Genomic DNA, 22864 nt, shown 5'->3' with positions numbered 1-22864 from the left:
TGCTTGTAATTGGTTTGTTTAACTTTTGTGTTTCTTCCTAGGTCAGTCTTGGAAGGTTGTATTTTTCTAGGAAGTTGTCCATTTCTTCTAGGTTTTCCAGCTTGTTGGCATATAGGTTTTCATAGTAGTCTTGAAAAATTCTTTGTATTTCTGTGGAGTCTGTCTTGATTTTTCCATTCTCATTTCTGATTCTGTTGATTTGTGTTGATTCTCTTTTTCTCTTAATAAGTTTGGCTAGAGGCTTATCTATTTTGTTTATTTTCTCAAAGAACCAGCTCTTGGTTTCATTGATTTTTGCTATTGTTTTATTCTTCTCAATTTTGTTTATTTCTTCTCTGATCTTTATTATGTCCCTCCTTCTGCTGACTTTAGGCCTCATTTGTTCCTCTTTCCAATTTCCATAATTGTGATGTTAGACTATTCATTTGGGATTGTTCTTGATTCTTCAAGTGTGCCTGGATCGCTATATACTTTCCTCTTAAGACTGCTTTCGCTGCATCCCACAGAAGTTGGGGATTTGTGTTATTGTTGTTATTTGTTTCTGTATATTCCTTGATCTCTATTTTAATTTGTTCGTTTATCCATTGATTATTTAGAAGCATGTTGTTAAGCTTCCATGTGTTTGTGAGCCTTTTTGTTTTCTTTGTAGAATTTATTTCTAGTTTTATACCTTTGTGGTCTGAAAAATTGGTTGGTAGAATTTCAGTATTTTGGAATTTACTGAGGCTCTTTTTGTGGGCTAGTATGTGGTCTATTCTGCAGAATGTTCCATGTGCACTTGAGAAGAATGTATATCCTGTTGCTTTTGGATGTAGAGTTCTATAGATGTCTATTAGGTCCATCTGCTCTACTGTGTTGTTCAGTGCTTCCGTGTCCTTACTTATTTTCTGCCTGGTGGATCTATCCTTTGGGGTGAGTTGTGTGTTGAAATCTCCTAAAATGAATGCATTGCAGTCTATTTCCCCCTTTAGTTCTGTTAGTATTTGTTTCACATATGCTGGTGCTCCTGTGTTGGGTGCATATATATTTAGAATGGTTATATCCTCTTGTTGGACTGATCCCTTTATCATTATGTAGTGTCCTTCTTTATCTCTTGTTACTTTCTTTGTTTTGAAGTCTATTTTGTCTGATACTAGTACTGCAACCCCTGTTTTCTTCTCGCTGTTGTTTGCCTGAAATATGTTTTTCCATCCCTTGACTTTTAGTCTGTGCATGTCTTTGAGTTTGAGGTGAGTTTCTTGTAAGCAGCATATAAATGGGTCTTGCTTTTTTATCCATTCTATTACTCTGTGTCTTTTGATTGGTGCATTAAGTCCATTTACATTTAGGGTGACTATTGAAAGATATGTCCTTATTTCCATTGCAGGCTTTAGATTCGTGGTTACCAAAGATTCAAGGTTAGCCTCTTTAGTATCTTACCGCCTAACTTAGCTCGCTTATTGAGCTGTTATATACACTGTCTGGAGATTCCTTTCTTCTCTCCCTTCTTATTCCTCCTCCTCCATTCTTCATATGTTGTGTGTTTTGTTCTGTGCTCTTTTTAGGGGTGCTCCCATCCAGAGCAGTCCCTGTAGGATGCCCTGTAGAGGTGGTTTGTGGGAAGCAAATTCCCTCAGCTTTTGCTTGTCTGGGAATTGTTTAATCCCGCCATCATATTTATATGATAGTCGTACTGGATACAGTATCCTTGGTTCAAGGCCCTTCTGTTTCATTGCATTAAATATATCATGCCATTCTCTTCTGGCCTGTAGGGTTTCTGTCGAGAAGTCTGATGATCGCCTGATGGGTTTTCCTTTATAGGTGACCTTTTTCTCTCTAGCTGCTTTTAAAACTGTTTCCTTGTCCTTGATCTTTGCCATTTTAATTATTATGTGTCTTGGTTTTGTCCTCCTTGGATCCTTTCTGTTGGGGGTTCTGTGTATTTCCGTGGTCTGTTCAATTATTTCCTCCCCCAGTTTGGGGAAGTTTTCAGCAATTATTTCTTCCAAGATACTTTCCATCCCTTTTCCTCTCTCTTCTTCTTCTGGTACCCCTATAATACGGATATTGTTCCTTTTGAATTGGTCACACAGTTCTCTTAATATTGTTCCATTCCTGGAGATCCTTTTATCTCTCTCTGTCAGCTTCTATGCGTTCCTGTTCTCTGGTTTCAATTCCATCAATGGCCTCTTGCATCTTATCCATTCTTCTTATAAATCCTTCCAGAGTTAGTTTCATTTCTGTGATCTCCTTTCTGGCATCTGTGATCTCCCTCCGGACTTCATCCCATTTGTCTTGTGTATTTCTCTGCATCTCTGTCAGCATGTTTATGATTTTTATTTTGAATTCTTTGTCAGGAAGACTGGTTAGATCTGTCTCCTTCTCTGGTGTTTCTGTGATCTTGGTTTGCCTGTAATTTTTTCTTTTCATGGTGATAGAAATAGTTTGCATAGCTGGGACAAGTGACGGCTGGAACTTCCCGTCTTGTTGGTTTGTGGCCTTCCTCTCCTGAGAGAATAGCGACCTCTAGTGTCTTGTGCTGGGCAGCTGGATGTAGACGGGTATTCTTATTCTTGCCCGGCTGGTATGGGGTTTATCTCCGCTGTTGCGGTGGGGGTGGCCTGGCTTGGGCTGCTGCTCCAAAGTGGTGGAGCCCCATTGGAGGGGGAGCGGCCGGGAGGCTATTCTTGTCCATAAGGGGCCTCCGTGCTCCTTGCTGCCCAGAGGGTTAGAGTGTCCAGAGATCCCTGGATTCCCTACCTCTGGGCTAAGTGTCCCTCCCTGCCACTTTAAGACTTCGAAAAAGCACTCACCAAAACAAATCGACCACAAAAAAAAAATGGCCGCTCATTTTTCTTTATTCTCTGGTGCCAGGCTCTGGCACCCGCTCACCGGTCTGGCTTCCCTGTTTCCCTAGTATTGGGGTCCCTGTCCCTTTAAGACTTCCAAAAAGCACTCAGCACAACAACACAACAACAACAACAACAAAAAAAAATGGCTGCTCGCTTTTCGTTTGTTCTCCGGCGCCAGTCTCCGATACCCGCTTGCCGGTCTTGCTGCCATGTTTCCCTAGTATTGGGGTCCCTGTCCCTTTAAGACTTCCAAAAAGCACTCGCCAAAACAAAACAACAACAACAACAACAACAACAAAAAAAAGATGGCCACTCAGTTTCCTTTTGTCCTCCAGCGCTGGCCTCTGGTACCCGCTCACCGGTCCTGCCCTGTTTCCCTAGTATCCAGGGCCCCGTGCATGCACTGTGTCTGCTCCCTGTTCTGGATGGCTCGGGCTGGGTGCTCAGCAGTCCTGGGCTCCCTCCCCCTCCCTGCTGACTCCTCTCCTCCCACCGGGAGCTGGGGGGAGGGGCACTTGGGTCCCACTGGGCGGGGGTTGTATCTTACCCCCTTCACGAGGTGCTGGATTCTCACAGGTGTGGTTGTGGTCTGGATGTTGTCCTGTGTCCTCTCGTCTTTATTGTAGGAAGAGTTGTCTTTGTTATATTTTCATAGATATATGTGGTTTTGGGAGGAGTTTTCCGCTGCTCTACTCACGCCGCCATCCTGGCTCCGCCCAACCATAGGCACTATTCTTATCTTCACTTCATATGGCGGGAACTGTGAGTGGGGGCCCAGGGTTCCTTGGCCGTGGTGGCCAGGTTTATCTTCCTCCAGGCTGAAGTCACACAGTAGTCAGATTTATCTTTGAAAAATACCCATCTGGCCTTGTTACTTCCTGGCTGAAAACCCTGTGGTGATGGCCCCCTAAGCCTTTCAGATGATGTTGCAAGTCGCTAGCCTGCTCTTGCAGGCCCTTCGGGACCCAGGCTGTGTCTTCCGCCACCTGCGATCCTGCTCATGCCATTTTCTCTGCCTGGGTCACCCTCCTCCTGGCCTGGCTCACTGTCCTCTGCCCAGGCGTCACCTCATGGAAAGCCTTCTTTGTCCTTTGAGCAGGTTAGGGGCCTCCGCTCCCCCACCCCCAGGCTTCCAGGCGCCCCTGGCCCTGCCCCCGTTCCACTGTGTCATGTGGCCGGCTTGCCTGTCGGCTCCTCTGCAGACTGTGAACTCCCTGGAGCAGGCCTGGCTCTGGCTTCTTCTAGTCCTTCCAGCATCCAGCATGGGGGTCATCAAATCTGAATTAACTACATGTCAGGGAAGTTCACCACTGCGTCCAAACACTGTCGAGCTTGGCAGCCCGTTGTGATGTACCCACTTCAGTGAGAGTGTCACACAAACAGGATTATCATAGAGCTTGGTTTTTGCACATATGAAATGCAGGTAAGAATTCTGAGTTTGGAATGTTGCTTGAAAGACTAAAAAGGGAGTAAGATGTGGCCTTTGGTGAAAATTCAATGAAGATTTGGTGGTCAAGAGTAATTTTGAAGGGGTTGTGAAGGATTTTGTCCCGAGAGTCAGGGATTCTAAAATCCTACCCTGAGAGTCACTCACTCCAAAAGGGTGAGCTGTATACAGAGTGGGAATCACAATGTTCAGAGTGGCTCAGGCCCCTGTGACCCAGTGTGGGACTCCTGATGACAGGCTGGGCTGGAACCTGAGCCCCACAGAGGCGGCTGTGGGAGGAGGGCCGCTGGCCCCGACTGCTGGGTGTAAATCCCAGGTCCACTATGGGCTGGCTGCGTGAGCTTACCTGTACTTTGGCATTCTAGCTGGTTTGGTAAAATATAGACCCAAACAGTGCTCAGTTAATAGTACTGTGGGAAGTAAATGGATTAATGTATGTCAAGCACTTGGAACCTTCTCTGGTGCTCAGTGTCTTCTCAACACACGTTAGCTACAGTGATGGTGGTGGTGGTGGTGGTGGTGGTGGTGGTGGTGATTACAGTGGTGGTGGTGGTGGTGGTGTTGGGGATGGTGGTGGTGACAGAGATGGTGGTGATAAAGGTGGTAGGGAGTATGTGGAGCCTCCTCCTTCCCATAAAGCTACAACTTGGGCCTTACCCTTCTTTAGCCATCTTCATGGAAGAAGAAAGTTGTGTGCAAGTCAAGGGAGCAAGGATGTAGCTTAATGTAGCAACACCGATCAGTAAGCTTGAGAAAAAGCAAATGAGAGTTGTCAGTGGGTGCCCGTAGGAGGCCGTCCCCACCTAGATTTGCTTGTCGCTTAGCTCCAGTGGAAGCAGGGATCGCAGTGAGGAAGCGGACACACCCCGTGGGGTCCGCAGAGCCGGTCCCGGCCTAGCCGGCTCCTAGATATAAGCATTCATTCCTGCATCTGTGTGGCTAACTTAAGCTAGGCCCTGCTCCCCTGCCCTGCCACACTGCCTCTACTTTTCACATTCTCTTGGTCATGTGACTGACTGGCAGGGTGGAAGGCCAGACCTCTAGGTGGAGGTTCAGAGAAGATGGAGGTGGGAAGAGGAAGAGAAGTGAAGTGGCCTCATGCAGCTAGCCAGTTCCACTTCATGAAACAGGGAGGAATGAGAGAAAGAGAGAGGCAGACAGAGAGAGACACAGAGACGTTCCTGCCTTTTATGGGACACTGACCCTGCCTGCCTCTGACTCTGTCCCAGTCCTTGTTTCTGGTTCTTATCAATCAGGCATGTAACTCCTCCCATGGCGTGAGAGGTTGCGACTGAAATGGTTTTAGAAAACTACACAGCCCCCTGGACAGTAAGCAGTGTGATCTAGTGCGGAAACACACACACTTGGGAGTCAAGCAGAGCTAGCTCTCATTTTTTAGCTGTGGACTTTGATTGATTATTTAATCTCTCTGCATATCCATGTATCAGTAGAGTAGGGATAATACATCCCCGATGGGACTGATGGAGACTGAATGATAAGGAGCATGTAAAACGCTTCATGAGTTTCCTGGGGCTGCCATAACAAATGATCACAAACTGGGGAGCTTAGAATAACAAAAACTTATTCTGTCACAGTTCTGGAGGCCGGAAGTCTGGAATCAAGGTGTGGGCAGGGCCATGCTCCCTTTGGCTCTAGAGAAGAGTCCTTCTGGGTCTCTCCTAGCTTGTGGTGGTTCCTGGAAATCCTTGCTTCTAGCTACATCACTCCAGTCTCTGCCCCCGTGGTTGTACGGCCTTCCTTGTGTGTCTGTCTTCACATCTCCCCATCCTTCTAAGGACACAGTCATTGGATTTAGGACCCACCCTAGCCCAGTATGACCTCATCTTAAGTTAATTATGTCTATAAAGATCTTATTTACAAATATGGGCACATTGATTGGAACTGGAGTTTAAGACTTCAGCATATCTTTTTGGAGAACACAGTTCAACCAACTATATGCACCTACCCCAGGGACGGGCATGTTGTTGGTGACCCAGTAATTCCCTTTACCTCCCCATTCTTTCTAAAGCTAAAAAAAGTATTTGCCTTCTGTGAGAGAGCAACCTTGAAAGTAGATCTCTGATCTATAACCCCATTTTTCTCTTTAGACACAGCTTTTTTGTCTCCTTTCCATCAATATTTTTTTAATGCAACCTCTTTGCAGTGCTGTTCATATTTATCTGGTTTATTGACGTTTTTTCCTTATCTAGTAGGTACACAAATCAGGATGCAGAGGATTATTTCCAGCACAGTGGAGACCTTGCGTTTCATTTTGGTACTTATCAAAATATAAGATTTAGAATCAGGAGGATGTTAAATAAGGGAACCGACTTGGTTCCCTGACCGTCTCTGATAACAGCCTCTGTGAACAGAGACCGATGCGTCAGAGGCAAGTCATTATGTGGCATCACATTGATTCAGATTCCAATACATGTCACCAAAGCTCCTGTTTCTGCCCTAACTTGGCTTTGACTGTCTGGAAGGTCAGGTTGGCCTTGTCGTTCTGTCAGAAAAACTTAATCTTGACTACAGCCTGCATGGTTACCAGTGAGGAATGAGTTGTTGTCCTCCAGCTCCTAAATAATACATTTAATAATCTGCAGAAATTTTTAATTAAACTTGTCACAGGTTGGCTTCTCTGAAAGCAGATGCTGAGACAGAGTTTGGGATGTAATATGTTTACCAGTTACCTTCTCTGGCCTGAGACTGCTATCCTTGGAAAGATCTGCTTACAAGCTTGGTTGGCATCTGGGAATTTGGATTTTAGGAGGGTTGCCACCATTCCCCAAACTGTAAGACGGGCTCACTGTGCCTGAGCTGCTGTTATAAACAGTGTTTTTATGCTAAACAGCTGCTTTCCTTCTGGAGTTGGAAATTTTGGTACCTGCCAGGCAGAGGATGTCTAAGTGATCAGTCCTGAATAAAAAACACAGCGGTGAGTCTCTGATGTGCTTCCATGATGGACATTTCATGTGAGTTGTCACACCCGTTGCTGGAGGAATTAAGCATGTCCTATGTGATTCCACTGGGAGAGGGCTCTAGAAGCTTTCTCCAGGTGTCCTCAGGATTTCGCCTCACATGTCTTTTCCCTTTGCCCATTTTGCTTTGTATATTCTGGGTGTAATAAACCATAGCTATGAGAAAGATTGTATGCTGAGTTTTGTGAGTTCTCCTAGTAATACATGCCCATTGTAGAGAGCTTAGAAAACACAGAAACATAAAGAAAAATTCATCAAGTAATCACACTCAACACAATTCTGGAGGATTTTCCTCATAGGTTACATATGTATATGTGTGCATATGTATTATTTTTATTTCATTTTATTTATTTTCCCCCAGATTCTCTTTATTTTTTTAATTAAAATATGGCTGAATCATAATGTTATATTGGTTTCAAGTGTATAACATAGTGATGCAACAGTTGTATACATTGCTAAGTGCTTACCACAATAGGTGGTATGATTGTCAGCACACTGATTATTTTTATTAGGATTTTATTGTGTATACAGTTTTGTATCTTCTTTAAAAATTTAACATTAAGATAAGCATTAAAAATACTATTAAAAATTCAACACACAAAGATCAGTTGTGTTTATACACACTTAGTAGTGAACAATCCAAAAAGGGAATTAAGGCAATTTCATTTATAGTAGCATCAAAGAGAATGAAATACTTGGGAATTAACCAGGAGGCCAAAGACTTATACACTAAAAACTACCAAGCACTGCTGAGAGAAATTAAAGAAGACACAAATAAATGGGAGTCATCCCAGGTACATCAACTGGGACATTTCATAGGGTATGAGCTACAGATTCAGTACAATATCTGTCAAAATCCCAGTGGCATTTTTTGTGAAAATAGAAAAACCTATTCTAACATAAATATAGAATCTCAAGGGAACCTGAATAGCAAACACAGTCTTGGAAAAGGACAAAGAGGTGGTCTCACACCTCCAGACTGTAAAACGCACTACAAAGTTACAATAATCAAAACAGTGTGGTACTGGCATCAAGACAGACAAATAGACTGATGGAACAGAATCAAGTGCCCAGGAAAAAAAACCTTGCATGAAAGTCAAATGATTTTCAACAAGAAAAGCAAGACAATTCAATGTGGAAGGGACAGTCATTTCAACAAATGATGTTGGGGAAACTGGCTATACACATAAGAATGAAGCTGGGCCCTTACCTTTCAGCATATACAAAAAACTAACCAACATGGATCAAAAACTTAAATGTAAGAGCTGACACTATAAAACTCTTAGAAGAAAACTTAGGGGCAAACTTTCATGACACTGGCTTTGGCATGATTCTTGGATATGACTGCCACAAAAGAAAAAAAAGAGAAGTTGGACTACATCAAAGTTAGAAACTGCATCACAAGATACAGTCAGCAGAGTGAAAAGCAACCCATGGAATGGGAGAAGGTATTTACAATTGTGCAACTGACAGTGGGTTAACATTTATACCACATAAAATATTCCTATGTCTTAGTCGGTTTAGTCTGCTATAGCAAATTACCATAGACTGGGTGGCTTAAACAACATACACTTATTCTCACAGTTCTTTAGGCTGATTAAGTCCAGGATCGAAGTGCCAGCAGATACGGTTTCTGGTGAGAGCCCACTTCCTGGTTGGTAGATGGCCATCTTATCATTGTACCCTCACACAGCAGAGAGCAGAAAGAGCTCTGGCCTTTTTATTCCCTTGTAAGAAGACTAATTCCATTCATGAGGGCACTACCTTCTTGACCTGATTACCTTTCCAAAGGCCCCATCTCCTAATAACAGCACATTGGGGGTTAGGATTTTATCCTATGAATTTTGGAGGAACACAAAACATTCAGTTCATAGTGTCATCAACTCAACATTAATAAAAAGCAACTTCATTAAAAATGGGCAGAGGACTTGAATAGACATGTCTCCAACGAAGAGCTACAATGAGATACCACCTCATACCTATTAAGGTGGCTGCCATCAAACAAAACAAAACAAAACAAAACAAAACAAAACCAGAATGTAACCATTGATGAAATGTGGAAAAATTAGCATCCTTGTGCACTGTTAGTTGAAATGAAAAATGGTGCAGCCCATAAGGAAACAGTATAGCTGTTTCTCAAAATATTAAAGATAAAATTACTGTGTGATCCACAATTCCACTTTTGAGTATATATACCCCAAAGTTGAACACACTGTCTTCAGCATTATTCACAATAGGTAGAAGGTGGTAACAACCCAAGTGTCCATTGATGGATGAGGATATAAGCAAAATGTGGTCTGTTCATACAATGGAATATTATTCAGTCTTAAAAAGGAAAGAAATTCTAACATAGGCTACAACATGGATGAACCTTGAGGGTATTAGTTATGTGAGTCAAAAAAGATGAATACTGAATGACTTCATTTATATGAGGTCCCTAGAATAGTCAAATTCATGAGACAGAAAGCGAATGGTATTGCCAGGGCCTGGGGGGAGGGAAACGTGGAATGGGGAGTTGTTTAATGGGGACAGTGTTTCAGTTTTGCAAGATGAAAACTGAAGATGGTTGGTGGTGATGGTTGCAGAACAATATGGTTGTACTTGTTGCAACTGAACTGGTCACCTAAAAATGGTTAAGATGGTAAATGTTGTGTTACGTGTATTTTACTACATTTAAAAAAATATTCCAAATCTTCATTTAAATGGTTGAATATTCAGAACTCCAAGGGAACAGGGAAAACTTGAAGCTCCTAGAAAGCAAAACCAGATCCTTCTGAGAGCTCATCAGGCACACTTATGACACAAGCCCACTTGCCAGTGTTCTGAAGGAAAATGATTACGGACCTGAGTTATAGATCCAGCCACGCTATCAATCAGATGAGGTCAGAGTAGCAGTATTTTAAGACATGAGAGATAAAAAGTATTTTCTAAACAAATTTAATTGAGAACAAATAAATACTGAGAATGAGAATATTCCATCAAATTGGAAAGAAAAAAAAGAATGTGGTCCAAGAAACATAGCTTTACTTTAATCCACAATGTTGTGACAATACAGAAAGCTGTAAAGAGAGAGCTCCAAATAACAGCAGTCAGCAAGCCTAGGAAGTAACCAGCCTGATTAGATCAGAATGTCAAAGAACTCCGGGAATGATGACTTAAAGGGAAAAAAAAAATTCATTCCTTACAACAAATAATATCATTAAGGAAATGGGTATAAATCAGAAGAGAAGAGAAAGGCAATGAGAAACCTCAGGAAAAAGAAAAAGCTACACAAAAAGAAGTGTTGGTCCAAATTGAAGGGAACTAAAGACATGGCATGCTTTTGAATAATTGATAAAGTATGAAAAAGGGACATTAGAATGAAAAAAGTATTCATTAGAAATAGACCACTTTGATGGGCAGCTATTTACAAACAGGGGGTTACATCCAATTACTTTGTTCTGCAGTGAATAACATTTGCCTATTCGTAATAAGAATACTGCCTTCTTACATTTTTTATTTTTAGTTTTTAGAATTAATCTATGAAGACCTCAAAGACTTTATTGTGGTAGCAGAACAAAACATGTATGTTAAAAAAACCTAATAAATTCCAGAAGGAAGAGTTGGGGAAAGAGAGGTGAGCCAGGTGTGAGGCACTAATTTCAGTATCTTTGTTAGCAAAAAAGACAAGAAGATAGATATAGATACTCTGCAAACTTAACCGCTGCAAATACTGAAGTTCACTTCTTAATTTACAGTTACAAAGGTACTAATGGAAAAATGAAAAATAACCAAGAAAATTGGTAGGAAATATGGGGAGGGATATTTATAGGTTATAAACTACAAATTTGTAGGGTAAAAAATTTGTGACTTAAATCCATACCTGTCATAGCAGGAATTCAGCAAGTAATGTGTAATGTTGGTAAAGCAAGAAATAAAGACACATGCACAGTTTTTAGAGTATTTAAGTTAACTAGCCCTCTGGTTAATTAAGCCATAGAAACGAAAAACAGTATGTGTTTAAGATGCCTCTGGGAGCAGGATTAGAAGTCAATAGGAGAGCGTAACCCAGGAAATTTGCTTTGCTTTTTAAACCCTTCACTTCTGTTAAGAACTTCCCCCCACTAGTATGCATACATTATTCTGCTTTTTAACTCTAATAAAATGACTGCATTATTGCCCATTATACGGATGGAGTAATTTATAGAAGCTTAAAATATTTAACCATTGTCCCTATCATGGGGCATTTAGGATACATACACATGTCTGTTACTTTATGTAATCCTCTGTAAAACAGCTTTATGTATAAATACATCCTTGTGCATATTTCTGGATCAAACCAACCTTGTCTGTAAATCCCTCTGCATAGTTTGAATTATTTCCTGAGGAGAAAATCCTAGATATGAAATTGCTTGGCTGAAGTGTTGGCCATGTTAAGGCTTCTTGTTAGGGACAGAGGCTTTTTTTCCCTTTTATTTTCAAGTATAGACATTTTGGTGTAAACACTCCATAGGATGAAAGTATGATCACAAGGTGTGGGTCCTAGTCCAGACCTTTTTTGAGGCCACCTTCTGACAGCATCATGGATTAATGGCCTCCACACGGCTTCTCTGTTACTGTACCAGAGGGGTTGCCCTCTATTCCAAAGCCCCAAAGGAAGGCAGGGCAAGATTCACTCAAGTTTAGGGAGCAAGTATTTGGGCCAGACATCTTTCAACAATTTCATCCGACTTGATTCTATGCTTCTATTCCTCAGTACGATCCTTGAAGGGCTCCTGTATGTTTTACAAGGGAAGGAGTGGAGGCAAAGAGAGATGAAGCAATTTGCCCAATGCCACATGCCCAGTGAGGGGCAGAGATGGGTACCACACACAGGTGGGGGTCCAGAGTCCTCCCTTACCTGTGAACAGGAAACAGACCTGGGTCAGACCCAGTCACTGCCCCCATAAAGAGTATACTCATGTTAATGGAGAGAGGATCCCTTTCTAATTAGCTTTGAGCTTATAGCCTGGTACGTGGTAGACACCCAGTAAATATTTGTTGATTAAATAGATGCCGCAAGCTTTCCACTAAGTGCCTCTCTATCATTTTATTTAATCCTCATGCTGTGAGGTATTTTTATCCCCATTTTGCAGACAAGACAACTGAGGTTTCCAAAGGTCAAGCCATTTTCCCAAGGTATCAGAGCTGTTTTGACACAGGAGGCATGCATTTCAGGCCTGTAGGATTTGAAATCCAGAGCTCTTTATTTTGCTCAGAGTGTTATGGGGAGAATTCAAGAGTTAATGTTTGTGAAACCCTTAGCAGCCCACAGGTTCTCAGAGTATGGCCCCTATACAAGCAGTACGGCAGGATCCCCTGGGAACTTGTTAGAAATGCCACTTCTCAGGCCCTGGCCCAGGTCTAGAGAGGCAGAAACTCAGAGGGTGGGGCCCAGCAATCCATTCTCCCAGGGGGAGCCCCTCCGGGGAGTTGTGATGCCTGCTCAGGTGTGAGAGTGCAGCCTTGCCCAAAGCCTGCCCCAAGCCGACAGCCCACACGACATCTGCTGCTGCTGGCATCACTTTCTAGATGCCAAAGAAATGATGGAGGTGGAGCAGAATGTGGAGTGTCTAGAACTCACCGGCTTCTCGCAGTTGTTTAAGGCCGGATGCTCGGGGCTGTGGCTGGCTGAGTCCTGAGGAGCCTTGGGGGAGAGAGGTGCAGACCGGGCATGTGAAGCCCACGAGCTCTAAGGTCCGCGGCCGGGCCCCTCCAGTGCCCCGCAGCTGGCCTGCCTCCCACCATGATGCTTCCCTGTCATGTGCGTCCCCCAGCGTCATCCTGAAGTCCAGGGTGGGCTCACCTCGCACGGGAAGGGTTCCAGGGCAGGGGGAGCAGGCAGCATCAAGGGAGGGCCAGAGCACACCCGTCCCTCGGGCCTCTGCAGAACTCTGCCCCCGACTCGGGACTTTTCTTGGGTCCCAGGTGCTGCCTTACATTTGTCACATGTCTGGTCTGGGAATCTCACATTCTTGAGTGCCTGTGATGTGGCAGGCTTGGGGCGGATGGCCCTGCTGTGATGAAAGCCGCCGTGCTCAGTTCCTTGAAGTATTGTCCCGTTTAACATTTATAAATGTGCTTGCTCTGTGGAAGCCACACTGTAAGGAAACAGGCTGGGGAGGTCCAGGGCCTGTCGCAAGGCAGCCAGAAGGTGGCAGCACTGGGGCCAAACCCAGGTAGCATCTCACGGACTCAGGGCTTGTTCCGCTGTAACTTAGTTGTAACTTGACTTGAAAGGTGGAAAGTGTGACCACGGGCTAATCTCTCTCTCCTGTCCCCGTAGGTTCTGCCAGACCATGGTCTTCATGCTGCAGGGTTCTTCACGGCCTTCATCGGCTCCCTCGGGCTCACCTGGGTCTCACTTTTCTTCCTTGTTCGGTACGAGTGTTTGAAGGGAAACGTGCTCGCCGGATGTCAGGTGAGTGTCCTTGTGCGTCTTCTTCCTGGAGGGTAGCATGGCTGGCGGGAGATGCGAGGTAGAAGTGTATCCCTCACTGCGATGGCCTCACCCCTGGGTGGATGTCAGACTCCCCCGGGGAGCTGTGCTCCAACGCTCATGTCCAGGCCCATCTGCAGAGACTCTGATTAGATTGTCCGGGATGTGTCCCCATCATTAGTCATTTTTAAGAGCTCCCTGGATGATTCTGGCGAACGTCTAGAGCTGAGAACCTCTGCAGTCTAACTGGATAGCTGAGCATCCCCTGCACGGCCAGCTTTGTGTTCATGCCACACCCCAAGTCAGGTCCTAGTGTGCACTCTGCTGAGAAGTCTCTGGGGCTCACTCCCTTACCCTCGGGGAAGTCTGGACTCCTTGGAATGGCTTATAAGCCCCCGAGGCCCAGTTTCTGCCCCCTCTCCTGCCCCTTCCTGCCTCACAGCTCAGCGTCCACTCCACCCGGTAACGGCATTCCCCCTGGAGCGCCGAGCACTCCGCACGCACACTGGATGCACCTCAGTCCTCTGCCCGCTCCTCGGAGTGTGGTTCTGACCCGTCCTGTGATACTCAGCTTGGGCCTTCTCTCCCTGGAAGTTGTCCCTGACCGCTTTCTGGCTAGGTAGGGCCCTCTCTTTGGGTTCCTAGACTAGCTTCTGTAGACCCCCCGGCACTTACCCTAATCTGTGAGGCCCGTCGGTGAACTCCCCAGTCCCTGAATTCCTGTCTTGTTCTGGGTTCCTGAGACCAGGATCCAGATGCAAGTAATTTGGAGTGGAAGTGATCCCAGGGACAGGAAGCGGGCCAGAAGGGAAAGCAGCCGGTTAGTTACCACCGTGGGCACCTGGGGCTCTGCCTTGTGCGGGAGCTCCGGGGACAGTGTAGGACTAGCTTCAAAGTCATCCTGCCTCAGGGGAGCAGGAGCTGGGGTATTTATCCAGCAAGTCCCACTGGTCATCAGTTGAGGACAAGGGGGCAAGAGGGCCAGGACAAAGGTGACATTAGTTCCCAGTCATGGGCTCTAATGGGTCATGGGGGGCCAGCAAAAGCCTTCAGGGAAGGAAGCGTAGGTATTGGCTGGTGGATCTGGGCTATGGGGCACTGAAGTGGCCAGAGTGAGGGGACATGGGCAGAAATGGATGGTGTCTGCTGTAGTCTCCATTGTCTGGTATGGAGCCTGGCACTTACAGGGCACTCAGTAAGTGTGCAAAGGAAGAAATGAGCCCCTGGCCGATCAGTGGACAGACAGGCAGGAAGACAGGGTGACAGTTCGCAGGGTGAGATGAGCCCTGTGGAGCTGCTTCCAGAAGGCACTGCCGGGACTGAGTGCCCTTGTGGGTCATTTGTCTCGGGTCCCAGAGAGCCAGAGCCCCTGTGACTCAGTGTCACGCAGAGGTCCAGTGCCTTGGACATCTGTCCCCCTTCCCCCTGGCTCTGCACTGAGGAAGCAGGCCCATGGAGTTAGATAGCTTGCTTCCAGGGGCCAAGCGCAGGGACCTGGCCTGGGGCCCCCTCCCTGGGGGCTATAAATCCTGTCCCGTGGCTCATTTTGTTCCAGCTTCCGAGAGCGGAGGATTGTCATTTCAAACTGAGATCAGCCCTCAATCTCCTTGGCAGGCAGAAGTGAGGAAACGAAAAATGGCCCACATAAACAGACATTCTAATTCCTTTCCCAAAGCTGTTATCAATCACAGAAGAGCAAAATTTACCCTGTTGCTTTGATGAAAGACGAGGAATCATTCCCTGGAGATTAAAAGCTGATCATCACAACTGCAGAGACAAAAGCAAAGTATTAATTTGATTTACGGTCTGAAGACCCTCTAAGTATTTTCTTCCTACATCACAGAATGAACTCTTCACATTTCTCTTTATTTTTGCCTGTGTGGTGGCAACCAGTGAGACAAAATGCTGTAAAACAGGAGACAGCGCCCAGAGTTAGATCAGCTCGGGATCAAACAGCAGCCCGACTCCTTATGAACTGTGTGGACTTGGGTAATGTCATTTTACCTCCCTGAGCTGCAGTCTCTTTATATGTAAAGTAGAGGGAACAACACTTATTTTGTTGTGATAGTTTTATGATATAATCACACGAGGCCCAGGGACAGGAATTCTTAAATGTTAGCTGTCATTATCACCCATTTCTGCACAGTTAATATTAGGGACAAAACAGATACATCACTATCCGATCAGACGGTTGGACCTAATTATTGATGTCTCTTCCATTTTACAATTCTGTATTCTAATTAGAAACCAGACAGACTTAACTGTGATGTTGAAGTCCATCTGCCAATAGTACAAGGTGATGTTGCTCGTGGTGGTGGTGTTGATTGTGGTGATGGTGGTGGTGATGGTGGTGTGGTGATGGTGGTGATATGATGGTTATGGTGATGGTGATGGTGGTGGTGATGATGCTGGTGTTATGATGGTGGTGGTGATGGTGATGGTGGTGGTGGTGATGGTGGTGATGCTGGTGGTGATGGTGGTGATGATGATTTCGATGGTGATGGTGGTGGTGATGGTGGTGGTGATGGTGATGGTGGTGGTGGTGATGGTGGTCATGCTGGTGGTGATGGTGGTGATGATGATTTCGATGGTGATGGTGATGGTGATGGTGGTGGTGGTGATGGTGGTGGTGATGGTGATGGTGGTGATGGTGGTGATGATGATGGTGATGGTGGTGGTGGTGATGATGATGGTGATGGTGGTGGTGGTGATGGTGGTGATGATGGTGATGATGATGGTGATGGTGATGGTGGTGATGATGGTGATGGTGATGGTGATGGTGGTGGTGATGGTGGTGATGCTGCTGGTGATGGTGGTGGTGGTGGTGATGGTGTTATGGTGGTGATGGTGATGGTGGTGGTGATGATGGTGGTGGTGATGGTGATGGTGGTGATGATGGTGATGGTGATGGTGATGGTGGTGGTGATGGTGGTGATGCTGCTGGTGATGGTGGTGGTGGTGGTGATGGTGTTATGGTGGTGATGGTGATGGTGGTGATGGTGGTGGTTGTGATGGTGGTGGTGATGGTGGTGATGATGCTGGTTGTGATGGTGGTGGTTGTGATGGTGGTGGTGGTGATGATGGTGATGGTGGTGGTGATGGTGGTGATGCTGCTGGTGATGGTGGTGGTGGTGGTGATGGTGTTATGATGGTGATGGTGATGGTCATGGTGGTGATGTGATGGTGGTAGTGATGATGCTGGTGGTGATGGTGGTGGTGGTGATGGTGGTGGTGGTGGTGATGGTGATTATTATGGTGATGATGATAGTGGTGCAGAATTTCTATAGGTCTTTACAGGTTGCAAAGGACTTGGCACTCATTGTTTCATTCTGTGCACAAAACAACCTAGTGCAGGGCTACTGGAATCATGATCCCATTTCTTTAATGGGAAAATGGAGGCTCAGGGAAATCCAGTATCTTGCCTGAGTTTACCCTGCTCCCAAGTGGTGGAGTCAGCCAGCTTCTCTGACTTCAGGTCCACACCTTCCGTCATGGCTTTTCTAGCACATAACATTCAGAAGAAAGCCACTCAGTTGTTGTTTCTGAAATTCTCCTGAAGGTTCGGCATCACGAGAGCAAGCTGGAGCACCCTCAGTTCACCTCGGCCGATGGCGTGAACGAGGATCTTGCTCTGAATGACCAGATGATTGACATTCTCTCTTCAGAGGACCCCGGGAGCATGCTTCAGGCGTTAGAAGAGTAAGAATTGTAAATCCCATTATAATTCCTTAGATTCCAATGCTTTAACTACAGTGGCAAGACAGTGAACACTGAGTATATTTCATTCATTCATTTATTCAATTAATCATTCATTTGTTTCTCGGTAGTCATAATGGAACAACTGCTATGCTTGGTATTTTGGAAAAGGGATGAATAAGACATAGTTCATGCGGTAAGGCTGCCTGATCTTGTGGGGGAGACAAACACCAGCAGAAGTGACTGTAAAAGCTTGATGAGCGCCATGCTAAGGGGAAGAGCGGGGTAGCTGAGCCCAGAAGAGGAACTAATGACCTCTGAGAGGGTCACAGAGATGCTTTCCAGAGGAGGTGATATTTTAACTACTTTTTGAAACATGGGTAGAAGTTTCCTAAGTTGATTAGGGGAAGAAAGGCTTTTCAGGTAGCTTCAAGGATAGGAGATGGGCAAGATACCTTTAATGAAGGGTAAGTAGCTCAGTGTGGTTGATGTGTGGATGGGGGTGTTATGTACAGTACTAATAAAGGGGTGTTATGTACAGTACTAATAAAGGGGTGTTATGTACAGTACTAATAAAGGAAGAGGCAGCCGGAGAGGGGGGCCAGACCGGGCCATGTGATTGCTGAACTGCATTCTGTTCTTTTTATTTATTTATTTATTTATTATTTTTATTTTTATTTATTTATTTTCCAAATCCTAATGATCTTTACTTTTGTCTAATTCAGTGGTGACTAATACACACTGAATGCTAGAAATAATAAAAATCATAAATACAAGTAAATCCTAAAAAGTTTCAAATATATGTTTATGAAGTTAACTGTATGATTTATTTTGGAAAATTAATTCATATTTTCTGATGGCACATTTGAAATGATTCTAATCTCCATGCAGAATATAAACATGACAGTATCTCTCAGTAATAAACAAAATGTACATTCACTATACTAATATAATACATAACTTTCATACTTCAATACTGATTCTCAGGGAGTTCTATACTGTACAATACCTACCCACAACAACGTGAATGTGTTTAATACCATTGACACTTAAAAATGGCTCAGATGGTAAATTTTAGACTACGTATAATTTACAATAAGAAAATAATCTACTGGAAGCCACATTCACAAAAAAAACCAAATCACCTCAATTTGAATTTCATTCCAACTGAGATTTGTGACATAGGGCATGTTCTCGAGGCCAGAAGTCTGAAATCAGATGCACTGGACTGAAATGAAGGAGTCAGAAGGGCCCTGCTCCTTCGGGAGTCTTTAAAGAAGAATTGGTTCCCTGTCTCTTGGGTCTTAATGCAGCTGTCAGCATTCCTTGGCCTGTGGCTGCAGCAATCCGATCTCAGCCTCCATTGCTGCATTGCGTTCTTCTCTGTGTGTATGTCCAAGCGCCCCCCTGGCTCTCTTTTTTCATTGATGCGAAACTCACATAACATAAAATTCATTGAAGTGTTCCGTTAAGTGACATCTGATCTATTCATAATATTTTGCAACCATCATATCTATCTAGTTCTAAAAGATTTTCATTATCCCCAAAGGAGATCTGTCCCCACTAAGCAGTAACACCTCATTCCCCCTGAACCTTGCCATTAGTCACCACTAATCCGCTTTGGTCTGTATGGATTCACCTATTCTGGATGGTTCGTATAAAAGCAATAACCAAATATGGGACTTTTTTTGTTTGGCTTCTTTTACTTAGCATGATGTTTTCAAGACTCATCATATTGTCACATATTATCAGTTCTCCATTCTTTTTTCAGCTGAATAATATTGAATAATATTCCATGGTACGGATAGATCACGTGTTGTTTATCCATTTATCACATGATGGATATTTATATTTTTTCTGCTTTTGGGTGATCATGAATAATCTTTCTATGACCATTGTGCACAAGTGTTTTTTATCTGTTTTCAAATCTTGGAGCGTATGACTAGTAGTAGGAGGGCGGGTCATAGGGCAGCTCGATTGGGGTGTGGGCTTTTGGCCCCGTTCTTCCCTCTCCTCTCCCTCTGACACTCCCGTGTGCGTGTGTTGGTACAGTGGGCGGCATGCCACTGGTCTATTTAGCTCTTTTCCATTTTTCTTCAAACTTTTTTTGAATTTCTGCTCCATAGATTGAATTACTACAATTGATTTAGCCTTTAAATATATTGACTCTCCCCTCTCTGGGCTCAAGTCACTGTTAAAACATTCTAGTTAAATTTTCATTTCACTTGTGCTTTTGAGCTTCACAGTGTCTATATGGGTACATTTACAATTTGTCTTTTTTTTTTTTTTTGAGAGGGCATCTCTCATATTTATTGATCAAATGGTTGTTAACAACAATAAAATTCTGTATAGGGGAGTCAATGCTCATTGCACAATCATTAATCCACCCCCAGCCTAATTCTCGTCAGTCTCCAATCTTCTGAAGCATAACGAACAAGTTCTTACATGGTGAACAAATTCTTACATAGTGAATAAGTTCTTACATGGTGAACAGTACAAGGGCAGTCATCACAGAAACTTTCAGTTTTGATCACGCATTATGAACTATAAACAATCAGGTCAAATATGAATATTTGTTTGATTTTTATACTTGATTTATCTGTGGATCCCACATTTCTCCCTTTATTATTATTATTATTTTTATTTTTAATAAAATGCTGAAGTGGTAGGTAGATGCAAGATAAAGGTAGAAAACATAGTTTAGTGTTGTAGGAGAGCAATTGTAGATGATCAGGTGTGTGCCTGTAGACTGTGTGTTAATCCAAGCTAGACAAGGGCAATAATACATCCACAGATGCAGAAGATTTCTCTCAAAACAGGGGAGGTGAGGTTCTGAGCCTCACCTCTGTTGATCCCCAATTTCTCACCTGATGGCCCCCCTGCAACTGTGCCTGTCTTAGGTTGTTCCTCCCTTGAGGAATCTTACCCGTCTCTGGCTAACCAGTCATCTTCCGGGGCCATACAGGGAAATGTAAAGTTGGTAAGTGAGAGAGAAGCCATATTGTTTGAAAAGGTTAGCTTTTTACTTCTTTGCAGATTTATTCCCTGTGGCTTCTATGCCCAGCATTTGTCTTGAGGTATCTTTACCACTTGGAGGAGTTATGATAATCAGTGAATTTGATATGAGGCACGAATTCTATTTAAGGGTTGTAATTAGGAAGGAAGAAGAAAAGCTATAGAGGTAGCAGACGGAAGAAAACACGGGAAGATTGATTATTTCTTTGACATATCTTCTTGTAGAGTAACTTAAGCATGTATAGGTTTTAAACTACTAATTAAATTGCACACACACATTAACATTATAGGAATACAGTTACATAACCAAAGCAGATCTATAGTTACCAGCCATCTCCAGTGAAGCCAAGAAAACCAGTTAGGCACCCTAGGCATTTGTGAAAATTTGTCTATGCTATGATGGATATTGTCCAACTGTACTTGAACAGTCTGAGAGAAATCAGACAAATTAAAACAACCCATTCCTGGGAACTGTTCACATCCCATATGTTCTTTTAACAGTAGATAGTCTGTAGTTGTAAGATTTTGGAGCACTACAACTTGCACTTCTCCTAATTCTTGGTTGAGTTCCAACAGTATACATCCAGTCAAATTTGTTGTTTTACTGAAAGCACAGGGCAGCTTAGATATCTCCTTCATTCCAATGGTAAGTCCAGGAACCGGTGAGATAAATACAGCTACACCTGCAGCATCACCTGGATCTTTGTTGAGGTTTTTTGATGATCATCTTCTAGTATGTCTCTTCCAGAGAGTGCTGAAGTCTTCCTCATGCAGCATCACCTGGATCTTTGTTGAGGTTTTTTGATGATCATCTTCTAGTATGTCTCTTCCAGACAGTGTAGGCAAATTAGGCTTTGATCCTCTGTATAAACACAAACAGACCCTTTGCCCACACTTTGATATGCCCTTTACACCATTGTGTAGAGAAAGGAATATTATCAGAAAAGTGTACCTACATAGGCGATCCTCTGACACCCTTTAAGTGGTCAAAATTAAGGATATTTAAAGCATGCATTAATCATTGATTTACAGTTAGTTTTATCCTATCAGAGAGTAATCCCCCATTCCTTTCTTTCTTTCTTTTTTTTTTGTTATCTTTAAACTACACTTACATGAAGAATATCATGTTTACTAGGCTCTCCCCTATACCAGGTCCCCCCTATAAACCTCTTTACAGTCACCGTCCATCAGCAAAGCAAAATGTTGTAGAATCACTACTTGTCTTCTCTGTGTTGTACAGCCCTCCCCTTTCTCCCACCACACCCCATGCATGCTAATCTTAATGCCCTCCTTCTTCTTCCCCCCTCCTTATCCCTCCCTACCCACCCATCCTCCCCAGTCCCTTTCCCTTTGATACCTGTTAGTCCATCCTTGGGTTCTGTGATTCCGCTGCTGTTTTGTTCCTTCAGTTTTTCCTTTGTTCTTATACTCCACAGATGAGTGAAATCATTTGGTATTTCTCTTTCTCTGCTTGGCTTATTTCACTGAGCATAATACCCTCCAGGTCCATCCATGTTGCTGCAAATGGTAGGATTTGCCCTCTTCTTATGGCTGAGTAGTATTCCATTGTGTATATGTACCACATCTTCTTTATCCATTCATCTACTGATGGACATTTAGGTTGGTTCCAATTCTTGGCTATTGTAAATAGTGCTGCGATAAACATAGGGGTGCATCTGTCTTTCTCAGACTTGATTGCTGCGTTCTTAGGGTAAATTCCTAGGAGTGGAATTCCTGGGTCAAATGGTAAGTCTGTTTTGAGCATTTTGAGGAACCTCCATACTGCTTTCCACAATGGTTGAACTAATTTACATTCCCACCAGCAGTGTAGGAGGGTTCCTCTTTCTCCACAGCCTCGCCAACATTTGTTGTTGTTTGTCTTTTGGATGGCAGCCATCCTTACTGGTGTGAGGTGATACCTCATTGTAGTTTTAATTTGCATTTCTCTGATAATTAGCGATGTGGAGCATCTTTTCATGTGTCTGTTGGCCATCTGTATTTCTTTTCTGGAGAACTGTCTGTTCAGTTCCTCTGCCCATTTTTTAATTGGATTATTTGATTTTTGTTTGTTGAGGCATGTGAGCTCTTTATATATTTTGGACATCAAGCCTTTCTCGGATGTGTCATTTACAAATAAATTCTCCCATACTGTAGGGTTCCTTTTTGTTCTATTGATGGTGTCTTTTGCTGTACAGAAACTTTTCAGCTTAATGTAGTCCCACTTGCTCATTTTTGCTGTTTTTTTCCTTGCCCGGGGAGATATGTTCAAGAAGAGGTCACTCATGTTTATGTCTAAGAGGTTTTTACCTATGTTTTTTTCCAAGAGTTTAATGGTTTCATGACTTACATTCAGGTCTTTGATCCATTTTGAGTTTACCTTTGTATATGGGGTTAGACAAAGGTCCAGTTTCATTCTCCTACATGTAGCTGTCCAGTTTTG

The 22864-nt window shown here is 43.7% G+C and overlaps 1 protein-coding gene across 6 annotated transcripts in view; it reads left to right on the top strand.

Annotated features, from left to right (window-relative positions):
* Positions 1-22864, top strand: part of EVC2 (EvC ciliary complex subunit 2) — a 135242-nt gene that overhangs the window by 35660 nt on the left and 76718 nt on the right. For all 6 annotated transcript variants that reach the window (XM_036991113.2, XM_036991115.2, XM_036991104.2 and 3 more), the window contains 2 exons: positions 13561-13695; positions 17273-17412. In XM_036991113.2, the coding sequence (XP_036847008.2) occupies positions 13561-13695; positions 17273-17412 (275 nt within the window). The remainder of the gene's footprint in view (positions 1-13560; positions 13696-17272; positions 17413-22864) is intronic.

The sequence above is a fragment of the Manis javanica genome, chromosome 5 (assembly GCF_040802235.1).
Source record: "Manis javanica isolate MJ-LG chromosome 5, MJ_LKY, whole genome shotgun sequence".
NCBI classification, from domain to species: Eukaryota; Metazoa; Chordata; class Mammalia; order Pholidota; family Manidae; genus Manis; species Manis javanica.
Note: the sequence above shows the minus strand (reverse complement) of the source record. Positions and strands in the feature narration are given on the sequence as shown.